The sequence below is a fragment of the Topomyia yanbarensis genome, chromosome 3, assembly GCF_030247195.1.
Source record: "Topomyia yanbarensis strain Yona2022 chromosome 3, ASM3024719v1, whole genome shotgun sequence".
NCBI lineage: Eukaryota > Metazoa > Arthropoda > Insecta > Diptera > Culicidae > Topomyia > Topomyia yanbarensis.
The window spans coordinates 327,524,576-327,541,072 of record NC_080672.1 but is presented as its reverse complement, the minus strand read 5'-3'; the positions used below and the strand labels follow the sequence as shown (position 1 = coordinate 327,541,072).

Here is a 16,497-nt window from a genome sequence, read left to right as displayed (position 1 = left end):
AAATACAGAGTACGATTCTACAAGCCTTCTTTTACAACTTTAATAGCAGTTTTTTTTTGCAAAATGGTGATAATTTTTCTGAAATTGTTGATTAGTAAGTTGGTTTTTTGCCTAAATATAGAATTATACTTAAAATAAAAATTCCTTCGTTCTCGAAGAAACCATTGTAATATGAAATGAAGAGTGAAAGTTTCAAACCGATCGGTTTAGTTGTTGCCGAGAAATCGTAGTCACCGCTAAGCCGATTTCGAAAAGACACGATTTTGAGATAATTTCGGTTAAAGTGTCAAGTCAATATTGTGCAATTTTAAATTAAGCTACATTATATTTATTCCGGGCCATACTGACTATATTCTGAGGCCGCAGTAGTGTCAAGAATGTCATTTTGATGTTAACGACGTACCCTTCATCCCTCTATAGTGTCCTCGTTTGCGACAAACTGATGGAAATTGGGACTACGTACAAGATACCCCCAATGCTTGAAACTTCTTCAAAACTGCAACATTTTCTTCGTCGAACATGCAAGCGGAAGTAAGAGATGTGGGGCCCCATTCTCACAGTCACGTCACTTAGTGACTAGAAGGAAATTTTCTTCTAGTCACTAGGTGACGTGACTGTGAGAATAGGGCCCGTGATTTCGATCGGTACACCCCACTTCCAAGAAGAATCTCTTTACCAATTTTACTTTTTCTAGTAGGAATAACACAAACAAATTGTAACTATTCAAACTTTATGCAAAGTTTTCCTTTTCAAATTACTATTCCGTAGATTAATATCCATCAGACAGTTTGATTGTACGTATTCCAAAAACCTAGCTAGGATGCCATTCTACAAGCAAAATGGTTCATCGAACTCAACATGTTCACTACTTCATTAATTCGTATAGCATAACTGAAGAAAAAACCCAATTTATCGACGACAAACTGTATTTCAGTGTCCTTACCCTCGCCAATAAATCTTATAATTTCTGCGATAGCGATAATCTTCGTGATTAAACTTCTGAACAACTGTAAACCTGATTGATGGACTTCGTTTGGTTATGTCAGTACCACTCGACTAGGTCACAATGAAACAACTCATAACATCCATGAAGCGTGAAGTGCTCGTTATCTTCATCTACGCCGTGTCTGGTGAGGTAGTAAGATCTCTTGATAAATACCCGTACCTAATAGTGTTCCTCTCACAATTACAGTGCATTGGACTTCAGCAGAAAATCTACTCACAAACCAAGAACTTATGAACAGCTACATGTTTCCGACTCGTGTAACCGTAGCGGTTGGCGAAAGTGTTCATCTGAAGATTTTGGCGCCTATGACCGATGATGACCGCTGTCTGTACCGAGAACCTGGTTCAGCGGAAGATATAGACATACACGCCCCAGCTCGTTTCCATCAGGAAACGCGAGTAGCACTGCAGAATACTAGCAAATATTTCACCCCGCGAAATGTGGATGCCAACGAGTGCGGTATCAAAGTTCTGAAAATCTCACACCAAGACGCAGGTTTCTGGCGACTGACAATGATCCGTGGAGCAACTATCGTCATGAGAGGAATAGCAATGGTCAACGTGATCGACATTCCGACGGTACCGGATCCTGGCGATCGGGATTCGATCGCCGGTCTGGAGGAGATAACTCCCGATGGGACCGATTATTGCTACGTACTTAGGAATACGGAAAGTCAAAATTGGGACGTGCCGATGTACGAAAGCTGTTCGTTGGCTGCAAATGAGATGGATCCAACCGGTAGTGGACACTGGAATGTGATTGCCGGTGTACAAGGCTACATGAGGGAGATGCATTTCGCTATCAACATAGAACATAAAGGTGAGTGGTTAGTGGCAACTGTCATCTAGTTAAAGTTAAAATTTAGATAAAGATACCAACAGTTTAAGACCAAATACTAGAAGACGATTGGTATTACACCTGATATGAGTGTAAGTTAAGCAAACCAAAGCCATGGTACTACTTTCAGATATGGAGCTTGACCTCCTATTTCAACAGGCTTGGTAGTCGATTATTAGAGTGAACGACACTTGTAGAGCCTAGTGATACGATCGTACAAACACTAAGGATTCTACCAGTTTTAGTTTCGAACGTAAGACTTGTGAGATCACTTCGGGGAACGTGCCATTTGAGCCAATATATTCTGATTCCTGAAATCGACATGAGTATGAGGAAGTTTACCCCGGTTAAGGTTAGTTGTTACTGAATTCAAGTACCATTTACTTTGTAATCACTTCTCATATTTGCCTTACGAGAGATAATATACGAACGTTTGGCAGTTTGAAATCGATAGAACGATTAGTTTCAGAATATCTGAAACGTACACTAACAAAAATTGATTTTTATAGGGGATTTTACCTATTTTATCTCGTTTTAATTGGTGGCAATACCTTTGCTTTGTTCCCAAGAAACGATATAAGAAAAGTGGTGTAAAATTGTGAAATAGTTTTGATGGAGCGAAACGAGTATTCAAATTACTGCTTCAGGAAGCGGTTTTCCGCGAATAACTTTTTATCGGAAGGAAATTTAGGTGTAGAGCTCAAATATTCTTTTCTTTAAAAAAATATCTCAAAATGGTGCACTTTTGGGTCATTCAGTCAAGCGGCTCAACACTGTCATTGGCGGGAACCGTGCAGCTCGTATTGTTCAGTATAGGGATCCCTTTTCAAAATTTCGGAAGAAAGCTTAGGAATATTTAAATATTTTGTTGTACTGCAAGGAATCAGTCAATTTCTTCGACATTTTGACGAAAATATGTTCAGCAATCTTGTACTACATTTTGGAGTGTGTTTGGCAGGCAAAAATAACAAAAAAAACTTCATTTTGAAAAATCTTTGGAAAACTACTCGGGAAAGGTGCAAATTTTTAGCCCTTCTCGGTCAGAGCCGTCAATATGGTGCACCAACCGAACACAAATATGATGAAAAGATTTAAATATAAGACTGCTACGGATTTTTTTTCTGTAAGCCGTGCTACCAGCAACGACAGTCGCTGGACAAGCATTAGTCTAAACGCCTGCTTCAGCCATAATTGACTGTACTGGGCTTGACTGATGACTGACATATCACTTCGTTGTATGTTGGAGCAATAATTTGTTCCATCGCCTCGTGGTTACTATTGGTAAGCCCTATCCCGAAGAAAATCTAATCTCTAAGTGCAGAGCCAACTTTCAGGAGTGTTGATCGACTGCTTCTTTTGAGCCGACAGCCCAGGATCCGGAATACTTGTTTTTTTTTTTTTTGAGCAGATATGTTTGTGTATGTGAGATGTTGTAGACGGTTTAGTTTGGAGTCAACCAGTACTCCTAAGATTCTCATTTTCCTAACACATGGAATGGGGCCTTGTTGATTTGGATAGCCCAACCGCGCTTACGATGCCGTATGTTGCAGATATGTAGGAGTTTAGACTTGGTCGGCGAAATGTCAAACACACCACTGCGTTAACAGCTTTTCCTAGATGACGTCGTATTTGTCTAGGACTAGACTCTTTAGCTGCAAGCAATACATCGTCCGCGTAAGGCAGGATTTCGACGTCGAGTGGGATAAATTTGAAAATCATTCTCTACTAAAAATAGGTTAACGGACAGGATCGAGCCCTGCGATACAATATTTTCTGCCACACAGCGGATTGATGATGCTCCGTTTGCCGATACACGGAATGCTCGGTAAGGTAGCAAACTGGATATGATGTTAAAAATATGGCCAGTTGGTCAGGGTTTGAAGAATGGTGGTCTCGAAGTAGTGTCGTAAGCTTTGGATATGTCAAGTGAGACATGCTGCATTTCTGCGTGCTGGTTTTCATTAAGATTAATGAGCGATTCCATGTGTGCTAGATGAGACTCAACGCTTCTACCCGGGCGGAATGTGCACTGATGACGATCCAGTCTTCCATTCTCTTCTAGTTCTTAGGAGAGTGATGGGACAGTATCCGACTGGACTGCAGCGATCTCCTTCTGGTTTTGGAATCGGGACTACTATGCCCTCTTTCCACTACTTCATCAAAGTTCCAAAATCCCAAACCTGGTTGAACAGGACAGACTTATTTAAGGAGAATGGAAGTCGTTGTAGCAATGGGTACACGACTTTATCAGGACCTGTCGATGATCCACCGCCCCACATCACCTCGTCCATGAAGAAGTCTGCAGTGAAGCTTTTGAAGAGGTTGGGTCGTTTTGATTTAGAGACCTTGCTTATCACTGCTGCTTTCTTCTTGGGGAATTTTTCGTTATAGTTAGCGTTTGTAGATTTTTTCTGATACTCCTCAGCAAATGCGTCAGCGACTTCTTGTGGGTTATTTGTGATGCGTCTTGGGAGGCTTAGGGTGTCCATATTGGTGTGTCTTTTTTCCTGAATCTGAATATCTGTGTTGAGGCATAAAGCCTATTCAGATTCAGGAAAAAAGACGCACCAATACGGCCTCTGTACCAGGTTGTCCCAGCATATCTGTTTGTCTTTCCCAATGATTCTACGGCAGGCGGATTGGGCTTCTTAGAAAGAAAGGAGGGCAATCGCTTTATTGGGGTCACCATCTGCAATACGACAAAGGACTCGTAGTCGGTTTCGTCGGGCTTTAACTGCAATTTTTACCTCTGGGTTCCACCAGACAACTGCCTGGGTCCCTGGCTTTCCACTAGTTCTGAGGACGATGGCTTCGGCTGCGGCTAGCATTCTTTTTGTGAAGTACTCGACTGTAATACCCTGGCCGGGGTGGTTGGTGGTACTGGTTAGTTCTTCGTAACGTAAACGCACTCATACGATCCATCGTTTAATACAACCATACCGCAACGCCTCTTTTCTATGCATTGGTTTTTGTATTTGTCAGTCGACTACCCCAAGCCGAATGGTGAGCGTTTAGGTCGCCCAAGAGAACTGATTTCCGGAGTTCTTTCAGTAAGTGCTTCAGATTATCGGCGGCGTTCTTGTCTCTTGGTGGCAGGTATACTGAGACCACTGTTAGTTTCAATGGCGTGTGAAACTGTATTGTAACTGCCTGTATTATTCTTATTTATATGTTACATCAATTAATTTGATATAATCTGATCAACAATTCTTCACCATAACACTCGGTTCGCAGCTGCCTCTCTCCACCACGGTGTGTCCGATACCTTCCAAATCTTGCTGCACCTGATCAGCCCACCTATCCCTCATCGTCTTGTACCTGCCGGATTTGAGCAGAACACAATTTTAGCAGGGTTGTTGTCCGGCATTCTCGCAACGTACCCTGCCCATCGTATCGTACCGGTTTTGGCCACCTTCTGGATGCTTAGTTCGCCGTAGAACCTGTCGAGCTCGTGGTTCATCCTTTGCCTTCACACACCGTTCTCCTGCACGCCGTCAAAGATAGTCCTAAGCCCACGGCGCACGAAGACTCCGAGTGCTTGCAGATCCTCCTCGGGCATGGTCCAGGTTTCGTGCCCGTAGAGGACAACCGGTCTTATCAGCGTTCGGTACATAATAGGCACGACTTCCATTGATGATGCCTCTTTGGATTTCTCGACTGTTATTATTATCAGCCGTTAGCAGAGATCTGAGGTATGCAAATTCTTCCACTACCTCGAATACATCCCCGTCGATCGCAACAGTGCTTCCTAGGCGGGATCCTTCCCGTTCGGTCCCTCCTATCAGCATGTACTTTGTTTTAGACGCGTTCACCACCAATCCAACTTTTACTGCTTCTCGGTTCCGTTCGGGGTCGATTGTTAAACCCGGCTCTCCGCATAACACCTTCTAGTGCAATGTTAAACACAGGCACGAGAGACCATCACCTTGTCTTAGTCCCCGGCAGGATCCTAATGGGCTTGAGAGTTCACCCGATAACCTCACACAGTTTTGCACCCCCTCCATCGTCGCTTCAATTAACCTTGTGATCTTCCCGGGAAAGCCGTGTTCGTTCATAATTTTCCACAACTCTGTGCGGTTGATGCTAACGTATGTCGACTTGAAATCGACGAACAGATGGTGCGTTGGGATTTGGTATTCACGGCATTTCTGGAATATATGCCGCACGCTGAAGATCTGATCTGCTGTCAAGCGCCCCCATTGACAAAACCGGCCTGATAACCTCCCACGAACTCATTTGTAATAGGTCCTATCACCTCGGAAGATAACCTGGGATAACACTTTGTAGGCGGCATTCAAGATGGTGATAACTCTATATTACTCACATTTCAGTTTGTCGCCCTTCTTATAGATGGGGCAAATAACCCCTTGCTTCCACTCCTCCGGTAGCTGTTCGGATTGCCAGATTCTGACTATCAGTATGTGCAGACAAATGACCAGCCTTTCCTGGCCCATTTTGATGAGTTCAGCTCCAATACCATCCTTACCAGCTGCTTTATTGTTCTTGAGCTATTGAATGGCATCTTTAGCTTCCCCCAGCGTGGGAATAGGCTGGTTTCCATCATCCACCGTGCTGACGTAGTAGTCTCCTCCGCTGCCTTGGCCTTCTGCATCCGTTTCTTCATTGCCGTTAAAATGTTCCAAGTAGTGTCGCTTCTACCTTACAGTCACCTCTCGTCCATCCGTCAGAATGTTTTCATCCTTATCCCTATACATTTCGGCTCGCGACACGAAGCCTTTGCGGGATGTGTTGAGCTTCTGATACAGCAACGCTGTCTCCAGATTCTGCGCGTATGTTGCGGCGACTTCTGGTTGGTTCAGTCGCCCAGAGCATACCGAGGCGGGCGTCGGTATCGTACATTGTTAATTACGGAGAGTTTTGGGCGCAATTTTACCATTACCAGGTGGTGGTCCGAGTCAATATTAGCGCCATGATAGGTTCCGACATCGATAATGTCAGAGAAGTGCCGTCCATCGATCAAAATGTGGTCGATTTGTGATTCAGTCTGTTGTGGTTCCCTCCAGGTGTACTTACAATTAGTCGTAGGCCGTTGTTGTTCGTCAGCTGGTGTGCGCTAAACTTCCTAATAGTCGGTCAAATTTCTCCTCCTGGCCAACATGAGCGTGTGCAGTGTAGTATTTCAGATAATCTTGGTTCTGGAGGAACAGGCGCAAGGTCCCTCTCTAGGATGTCCTCTTCCAGCGATTCCTGGGCTTCACATGATGTCCATCAGTTCCGGTGTGGGTGTAGCGTCCGCAGTGACAGAGCTGTGGCTATCCAGGAACCTGAGCTTACTAGGGCCGATTCAGGCCTTCTGCCATAGCCGCTCCGTTGAATTTTGGCGGGGGCGAGTGAGGGGGTGGTGTGTTGTGCGGTCTTGAAAAATCCTCACATGAATAGGTGCTAGGTCCCTTCTGCATCTCTCTACCGGCAGTTTCTGGGTGATTCGATGGGTTCCTGGTTTTCGGTGTTTTGAGTCGTTTCTATGCGATGCGGTTGGCCTGCTGCCACAGTCGCTCTGTTGTATTTTTGCAGAAATGTTCGAGTAACGGGGACAGTGCCTTGCGGTTGGCCTTCTGTCATAGCCGCGCTATTTCCGATGTCGGTTGTTGTGTGCATTGAAATATGATTGTGAAGAAAGGCTGGGGGTGAAAGGTAATGGTACTCTGCAGAAGGTTGACAATGATTTTCTATGGTTGGTCGATATGCTTGGTCTTTGGTATTAGTTGTCTGATTGGGCTTGAAAAGTGGACATGGCATGTATCTCATCCGACTCGACATTGATTCGACTTGTTCCACCTTCGATTATACTGTAGTGTTTGCTTCTAAAATTACTCTCATTAGTATTAGTACTTGTGCCAGGTACATCCAATTTGGGTATTTTTGAGCGAGCCCTAGTTGCTGGTCCGGTCGGCGTTACAAATTGCGTTTGGTCGTTCTGATCCGAGGAGGTTTGTCTTCGCACCTGAGTGAGTGCTGCTTCGTCGGCGCATTCCCCACTAGTTGCAGGTTTGGAGTTTCGGTCTTTTTTCCTCGTTAATTGTGTGCAGCTATTCCGGATTAAGGGGGTGTTAGGGTAAACTAAATTGAATGCGTTTAATTATCATATTCTCTGCCGTTCTACGCATAATTGTCCCATGTATATAGGGGATCCCATAGCGCATGGGACAATTAGGCTTATAACGGCACTTCGGCCTTTCAACCTTATTTTGATAGGATTGGTCAAGCAATTGCTGAGGAAATCACAGGGTGTCACCTGTCTATCAAAAATTCGCGGCAATCGACTGCCTAGAGCAATTTTCCTATTGTAACACTTTTGCGAATTGCTTAGATCGCATCATTTATCAAGGTAAATGGAGATTTATATAACTATTTATCCCTCCCACTAGTCAAAATTACTTTCAATGACAACTGTGACAATTTAGGGTTAATCTCAGTCTCTGAGAAAACGGATGTCGGAATTTAATCATTGTAAAGTCGTATTTCGCTTGATCTTATCGGGCACGGAATAGCAACTACGTGTTATCATGCTCATATACAATATTCGTCTAAAAATGCTAGGCTCACGGTTTCGCATTCTTAACAGCGTTTTCCACTCATCAAAACCGCTAATGTCGCTAATCATTAAAGTTTTTCCCAAATTTTCCATTCCAGAGGAACAAATAGTAACGTCCATCAACCGAGCCGCCGATTTCGAGGTACTGATGTGTCACCTTCGCTATAGCCAGCACATGATCAAGTTTTGCCGGTTCATCCGACTAGCGGATAGCTTGGGGCTTAACGTGCTCGAAGGCGTTGGATGGGATCGATATCGGTACAACGGGAATGGATTCGCTGCCGGGGACTGTGGACTGGAAATAGAGGAACCGGCCGCCATCGATAGGGGGCTCTGGAAGTGCGTGGTTGGATATGGTGACGACAAGGTGGTCAAGGTTTCCGGTGCCATTATGGATAACAGCGAGAGTGAGGCTGGACTACAGATAATTGCGGTAGAGAATGTGAATGCTTTGAACGGTACCGAGATGGCGTTGCAATGCAACGCTAATAAACCATTGGACTACTGTTGGTTCAAAGATCCAGCTGGTATGAATTACTCTGTTTCGGAAAGTTTGGTGCAAGATGGTAATACCTCCTACTGGTATAGTGGAATTTCCCTGGCGATGGGTGACTGCGGAATTAAGTTAACAAATATAACGATGGAAATGGCAGGACAATGGAGTTGCCATGTCGGTAGTAGTAAGTTTTCCGCTCTTGAGGTATCAGAGTTCATTAATGTCAGGATTAGTCAATCTCAAATGATAGGATCGGTAAGTTCGGTAGAAGCAACCTTGGAAACAGCACTGATATTGGAATGTTCGTCAATTCCCAAGAGCACCCCTCTTCAGTATTGTAGATTTGTGACACCTAGCGGTCAAGCCTTCAGCTTGGATCAAAGTGTGACATCCGATAAAGCAATCTTAGATAAATACTACTCTAATCCAAACCATGACCCTAAAAGTGGGTTCTGCTCGCTAGTTGTTAAAAGCATAAGCACATCCGATTTGGGCCAATGGATATGTGCTGGGAAAATAGCAGGTCACACTATGGAACACTACGCAACAATAGAAGTTACAAGCGAGCAAAACTCGGAAACAACGGAACTCACCGTCGCTTCCATCGTCGGAATGGCTTTGGGTGGAGTGGCAATCGTGGTGATCGCTGTGGCATTAGGCATTTACAACTATCGACGTAGATTACATAGACAGGCGACAGCTATTAACCAGGAAATAGAACTACAAGAGCGAAATTTGGAAGCGAGAGCTCAGTCGGAGCAACGATTCAGTATAGCCAGCAGATCCAGCGGTAATAGTCAGGAAAGTCAAAGAAGTGATAATCAACTACGAGACACGTAAGATAATGATACCGTTTCTAATCAGCTCATTCGTATAGTTGAATCTTTTATTGACAACAAACTCATGTAAGTTTTAAAAAGAAGTTTAAGAAATACTTACAGCTTAATACTATTCTTCCGCATTTGAATATTCCGGAATAAACACAAATCTGACATTGCAAACTGTCTGCCGGAGACTGTGTTCAGATCGTACAACCTGTTATATAAACATACAAGTTATTAGTATTAAACAAAAGAAAGCCTTATCGAAGAAAACTCACCTTAAAATAAACCCAACAGTCATATCCTCAGTGGCATTGATCTTCTGCATGTTCTGAATCAATCCGTTTGGTATCAGTTTCAGAACAGGTTTTATTCTTTCCTTTCCTACCTCGACCAGCAACGAGAGGAATTGGAACATGAAGAAAATTTTAGGCGATAACTCATCGGATACAATGTACTGAGAGAACGTTTTGAAGAGTGCCTGTAGACAACTTTGCAATGGTTCCTTCAAACTCGTAGGACCATCCCTGGCGGCCAGGGCATTCTCCAGCATAAAATCGCTGGAGCTGGAATCGCACGATTCGGATCCCACCTTACGCATTTTGGGTGTCGGACCGAGTGCATCCAAGTCATCTCCCTCACCCGCCATTGCCGTGCGAGTACGTTTTTTACTAGGCGAAATCGGCGCCTCCATGGTGGCCGTGATACAGTAGACGCATAGTTTGGCGAGCACACGGGAGAAAGGGTCAACGATTTCGGAAATTCTGAATGGGAAATGAAAAGTAATAATTACTTTCAAATTATACTGCTTCGCACAAAAACGTGCAAAACTCTAGTCTTTTACTTATTCAATGGTATTATTCAATGGTACTTACTGTAGTTTATTTAGCAGCATCATAGGAACTAACTGCGTCAGCAACGCAATCGTGCACCTTTCGATATCCAAATGCATGATTGCAAAAACAATATCTAACGTTTTGTTCATATCCTGCAAATAAAAGAAAAATAAATCTCTTCAACACAATATTCATCAAGGTCACCCCAAGCATCGCTCACCCTGACGTATTTGCAGTGGAAGATCTGTTGTACCAGTTTGTCCACCAACCAAAACGGTCCGCACGACTGCATCAGGTTGTCCAAAATTAGCGTCGAGTCAATGGGTAGCCAACCCCGTTCAACCACATGCTTCCAGACCTCTTCAAACTGTTCCTCCAGCGGAGACTGGGAGATTAAATTTGGTGATTGGAACAAGGTTCTGATTTTCACATTGGAGCTCCCCGATAATCGCTGGAAATCTTGCTGCATTTTGCGCACAATCTGAACAGTCAACACTAATCTTTCCTTAAAGTTTTCCTGTTGTAGCATATCTTCGCTGTTGACTGCAGTCAAAAACTGTTGAACCATATTCATTGGTTTAAGCAGCTCATCCTGCCGGACGATCTGCATGTACGAACAGAGCCACGAAGCGGCACAGATCGAAAAGCAGCAGAAGCGAGATTTCAAGCTGTCCAGAAACTTTTTAATCTCTCCCGTGGAAAGCGTTTCGTTCTCCCACGCAAGTAGGACTTGATATAACAACCCGGGAATGTTGGCACAGATATCCTGCCATTTTAGCGAACTCGCCTTCAGTCCTTCCGGTGAGTTTAAACTTACAATTAACTCATCGACCTTACTTAGATCACACAGTTTGACCATGCTCATCGCTGATTTAGATTTGTGTTTTTCAATCATACAATCCCGGACCCACTTTTCATAGAACGAATCACTATTCTCCGTGAGGACGACGTCGGAACCGTAGTGTTGCACTATGAAGGTCAACATCAAAAAGGTAACGTCAAATAAGGCGGCGCGGGTCATGGCCGGTTTGCCTATTTCTCCCGGGACCTGCTTGGAGTTTTCGTTGCACTTAATCAGCCCGGAAACGAACGTTCTCAGCTTCCCTTCCATGGTGGCCACCGAAAGGATGAGCTCGAAACTGTTGCCTGAAATTGAAGGAGGAACTTCGTTTTATCAAAGATACACTGTTTTGTTTGGGCGACATTTTTGATTCACATTTTTTAAAATTCAGACCATTAAAAAATTTGAGGAAACTTCTACTAGGAAGATTGTTCTTAGTTTATTCATACGGAAGATTATGAATGAGATTTTTTAAGAAATTAGTATCGATTACAACATAGGAAATCTCGCCGGATGACTATTTAGGTCATCGACTAACGGTTATACGCTTATTTTTTATACACATGCTATGTTCATAAATCCGTCACCAATATTTGATATACTTATTCTAATTCTAGTTCTATTATATGATTCAAAATACCTCCAATTTTGTCATGCAACATTTTCGAGCGCTATATAAACTATTTTGCTAAATCTCGTAAAATGCACGATTTTTTTTAAATTTTTGTTTTTTTTAAAGTTTACAAAATTTTGTAATATTTACACAATTTGGTAAAACATACGATTTATTTTTTAAATTTGCGAAATATCATAAAACTTACGTAATTTTGAAAAAATTTGTAACATTTACGATTTTTTTATAAAATTACAAAATTTACGAAATTTTGTGAAATTTGCAAAATTTTGTGAAATTTACAAAATTTTGTAAAGCTTACGATATTTTGAAAAATTTACGAAGTTTTGCAAAATTTATGCATATTTTGAAAAACTTACATAAATTTTGCAAAAATTCGTAAATGCATATTTACCATATTCCCCAAATTTTACAAAATTGTTTTGTAAATTTTACAAATTTTCGTAAACTTCTCAAAATTTTGGAAATTTTACAGAAGTTTATAAATTTTAGAATATATCGTAAATTTTACAAAATTTCATTAACTTAAAATAATTTCGCAAATTTTACAAAATTTCGCAAATTTTGCAAATTTTGCAATATTTCGTATATTAAACAAAATTTACGTATTTTGGGAATTCTACAGAACTTTGTAAATTTTACGATACATCGTAAATTTTACGAAATTTCATAAATTTGATCAATTTTCGTAAATTTTACAAAATGTCGTATTTTTGCATTTATAACAAAATTTTGTACTTACAAATTTCAGTAAATTTTGAAAAAATCATACATTTTACGAAATTTTGCCAATATTGCAAAATTTTGTTGATCGTACACAAGTAAATTTTATAAAATTTCGACAATTGTTCAACATTTTGTAAATTATGCAAAATTATGTAAATTTTACAAAATTTTGTGATTATTACAATATTTTATAAATTTCACACAACTTTGCGAATTTTATAAAAGTTTGCAAGTTTTACAAAATTTCGCAACTTGTGCAAAATTTCGTAAATTTAATAAAATTTTGCAAATATTAAAAAATTTAGATTCTTCAAAATTTTGTAAATTAAAACTTTTTGTAAATTCTAGAAGTATTTTTAAAATTTCCTACATTTTGTAAATTTTGCAATTTTTTTGTGCATTTGACAAACATTTGTAAAATTTACATAATAACGAAACTTTTACAAAATTTCTTAAATTTTACAAAAATTGTAAACTTTCCAAAAATTCGTTAATTTTACAAAAAATGCTAAATTTATCAAAATTTTGTAAATTATACAGAATCAAAATTTTGGGTAAATTTGATTTTGTAAATTTTGCAAAATTTACCAAATTTTTCACAATGTCGTAAATTGTGCAGATTTTCGTAAATTTTACGAAATTTCGTAAATTTAACAATTCATTGTAAATTTTTCAAAATTGCCCAATAACAATTGTAGAATGTTTTCAAAATTTCGCAAGTTCTACAAAAATTTTGCAAATTCTGCAAAATCTTGTAAAATTTCGTAAAGTTTACAATTTCCTGCTTTTTACAATATTTCGCAAATTTTTAATTTTTTACAATATTTTGCAAATTTTGCGAATTTTAAATTTTTGTTTCTTTCAAGCTTTGCAAATTTTACAAAATGTCGTAAATTTTATAAAATTTCATAAATTATTCAAATTTGGAAAGTTGCCTGCAAAATTTCTCGAATTACACATAATTTCGCAAATTTTACAATATTTCATAAATTTCATAAATTATGCAAAATTTGTAAAGTTGCCTGCAAAATTTCACATAATTTCGTAAATTTTACAAAATGTTGAAAAAAATTTAAAATTGCGTAAATTTTACAAAATTTTGAAAATTTTATAAAATTTCGTAAAATTTACAAAATTTTGTAAATTTAGGAAATTTTGTAAATTTAACAAAATATTGTAAATTTTACAAAGTTTCGTGAATTTTTCAAAATTTCGGGAATTTTACAAAATTTTGTCAGCTTTGCAAAACTTACACAATTGCGTGAATTTTACAAATTTCCGTAAAGTTTTCGAAATTATGATAATTTTATTATTATTGCTTTTTTCATACGTTTATTTGACACGGTATTTGCAAAAGCTTTTTACGCCAGTTATTATTATTGCTTATTGGGGTTTTAACCGATTGGCCATTCGCCTATATAATGGTAATATGTAATTACATTTCATTCTACAGTCTAAAATTTAGCTTTTCTTTGGATGTTGGGATATTTTCTCTTCAAAGGGTTGGTTGTCTGTTCGGTTGAACGGCTTCGCGGCAGACATCTCCAGCACCCGGCCAGGGTGTGGCAGAGGACTCACGGTTGATTGGTTTACTCTTCAGTGGTGTCTGTGGTTGTTCCAGGTGGTTTATCGCTTAAGTAGATGGGAAGGCCAGCTGCTGTCGATCAACTGGTCCAAAGTAGATTTTATAAAACTTCGTAAATTCGTACAAATTTTCATTGATTTTACAAAATTCAACAAATTGTTCAAAATTTAATAAATTTTGTGAATTTTACAAAAGTGTATTTTACGAAATTTCGTAAATTACGTAAAATTTGGTAAATTGTGTAGAATTTTGCAAAATTTTCGAAAATTTTAGAAAAAAATTAGTTAATTTTTCAAATTTTCGTAATGTTTCCAAAATTCTGTAAACTCTACAAAATTTTGTAAATTTTATAAAATTTGCAAAATTTTAAATATTACAAAAAATTGTAAAAATTAATGAAACTTTGTAAAATTTTGTAAATTTTGCAAATTTTTTTTAAAGTTTACGAATCTTTTTTGAAATTTCGAAAAATAATTACAAAGTTTTGTAAAATTTCCATTTTTTAAATTTACGAAATATTGCAATATTTACGAAAGTTTGAAAAATTTACGAAATGTAGAATGCATCACATTTTGGATATTTACAAAATTGGAATTACCGAAATTTTGAAAAATTTACGAAATTCTGTACAATTTACAAAAATCAAAAAGGGGTGCGAATTTTCGTAAAATTTACGAAGTTTTAATTTAAATTTTGTAAAATTAACAAAACATTGTGAAATTTACGAAATTGTGTAAAATTTACGAAAAACTTGAAAATTCTCAAAATTATGATTTTTTTTTCGAAATTTCGCGCAATTAGCGAAATTTTACAAATCTTCTATTTTCGTAAAATTCGCGAAGTTTTGTAAAATTGTCAAAATTTGTGATAGGGGAACTGTGGGTAAGACGGACAGGTTGGGTAAGACATGGTTATTTTAGGGCATATCGACATCAACATTTCATAAGGCATTATATAAAATATGCTAATGTTGAGAAAATGGCGTCTGAAAAATTACCTCGTACTTTATATTCCCGTTTATGAACAGGAGCTTGATTTAAGGACCAAACAACTCAATGCCGTGTTAAATTAACCATTTTTTCCGAATAATATACCAGATTTTATTAAAAAATTGTATTTTGAACGGTTTTTGCAGATAAATGTTTTGGTCCCTTTTGAAATATCGCACTGGTTTTGTGCCCTCTCCTATAATCCCTTTTCGGCGAGACGTTAGCTTATAGTGCGTGCGGGTGAGCCCTTTTGTTTACAGCAAATAATTATGTGACGTTTATTTTGATCCCTTTCTTGGTGTTGCGATGTTTTTAATCCCTTTTCAAGTATAGTCTTTTTCATTAAGAAAAGGGCCCATAAACAAATTTTTCCGTTTTGTTGTTTGGTGTATATGAACCGTTAATTTTTGAGGGGAAGTGAAAGGGAACATAAGCAAAACAAGTTATTTTGCTTATGTGCCTTTTTGATAATCTATTATGTCGCCAACAGCCAGGCTTCAGAATCGGCTTATTTAAGGTATGTATAAAGCTTTGTTAGTGTCCATTTGAAGTAAGTATTAACCGGAATTGTTTACGTTTTGTTTATCGGCCCATTTGAAATGTTCTCGTCGATATAGCATATAAAGTTCAATTGCATTATATGAGTACTCTCTCTTTATAGATATCCTTGAATTATGAAGCACTCAGTAGGCCTTGAATATTGTTATATACGAAAAATTTAAGTAACCATTGATAATCAGTAGTGCATCTTCGTGCGGATGTAATTTTCACGTCTCTGATTTTAAGGTTTATCGAGGAAAAAATCATTTTTTTCGCGGATTTTTTCTTGTATTTCGATAATGTAACTCTTAAATGACATCTTCGTGGAAAGTAACAGGTAAGTTCTTATACGAGTAAATAAGTGCGAGCGTTTAAAAAATATGTGTACTGTTGGGGCAAGACGGCCAGTCTTGATTAATTCTACTGATTCATCCTTATATGAATGTCTCGCGTGTAGAAACGAAATTCTAGCAGTCAAACGTGGAGAAACATCCAGTTACCTGAAGTCTCACATGTAGTAGACTGCAAGATGTACGTTGATGTGACCGAGGCTGACTACAGAATTCCTAGGACCTGGAAAAGGTAGAAGACTTTGTGCAGGTCCCGTATTCTGGCTATGTGTAATCGAGG

The 16,497-nt window shown here is 39.0% G+C and overlaps 2 protein-coding genes across 2 annotated transcripts in view; one reads left to right on the top strand and one right to left on the bottom strand.

The window, feature by feature from the left end:
• Nucleotides 1–16,497, bottom strand: part of LOC131693464 (mediator of RNA polymerase II transcription subunit 24) — a 207,415-nt gene that overhangs the window by 184,377 nt on the left and 6,541 nt on the right. The window contains exons 5-8 of the mRNA XM_058981299.1: nucleotides 10,773–11,698; nucleotides 10,592–10,704; nucleotides 9,995–10,480; nucleotides 9,835–9,930 (exon numbers count right to left, since the gene is read on the bottom strand). Coding sequence (XP_058837282.1) covers nucleotides 9,835–9,930; nucleotides 9,995–10,480; nucleotides 10,592–10,704; nucleotides 10,773–11,698 — 1,621 coding nt within the window. The remainder of the gene's footprint in view (nucleotides 1–9,834; nucleotides 9,931–9,994; nucleotides 10,481–10,591; nucleotides 10,705–10,772; nucleotides 11,699–16,497) is intronic.
• On the top strand, nucleotides 1,064–9,881 carry LOC131693465 (uncharacterized). Its single transcript, XM_058981300.1, has 3 exons — nucleotides 1,064–1,130; nucleotides 1,193–1,825; nucleotides 8,498–9,881. The coding sequence occupies exons 1-3, from the start codon at nucleotides 1,067–1,069 to the stop codon at nucleotides 9,733–9,735; spliced, it is 1,935 nt and encodes a 644-aa protein (XP_058837283.1). The 5' UTR covers nucleotides 1,064–1,066; the 3' UTR covers nucleotides 9,736–9,881.

Excerpts from the sequence above, each read along its gene's own strand:
- LOC131693465 (XM_058981300.1), top strand. The coding sequence starts at position 1,067 with ATGAAACAACTCATAACATCCATGAAGCGTGAAGTGCTCGTTATCTTC. Across the intron at positions 1,131-1,192 it reads CTTCATCTACGCCGTGTCTG|TGCATTGGACTTCAGCAGAA; the intron begins GTGAGGTAGTAA and ends TCACAATTACAG. Across the intron at positions 1,826-8,497 it reads TATCAACATAGAACATAAAG|AGGAACAAATAGTAACGTCC; the intron begins GTGAGTGGTTAG and ends TTTCCATTCCAG.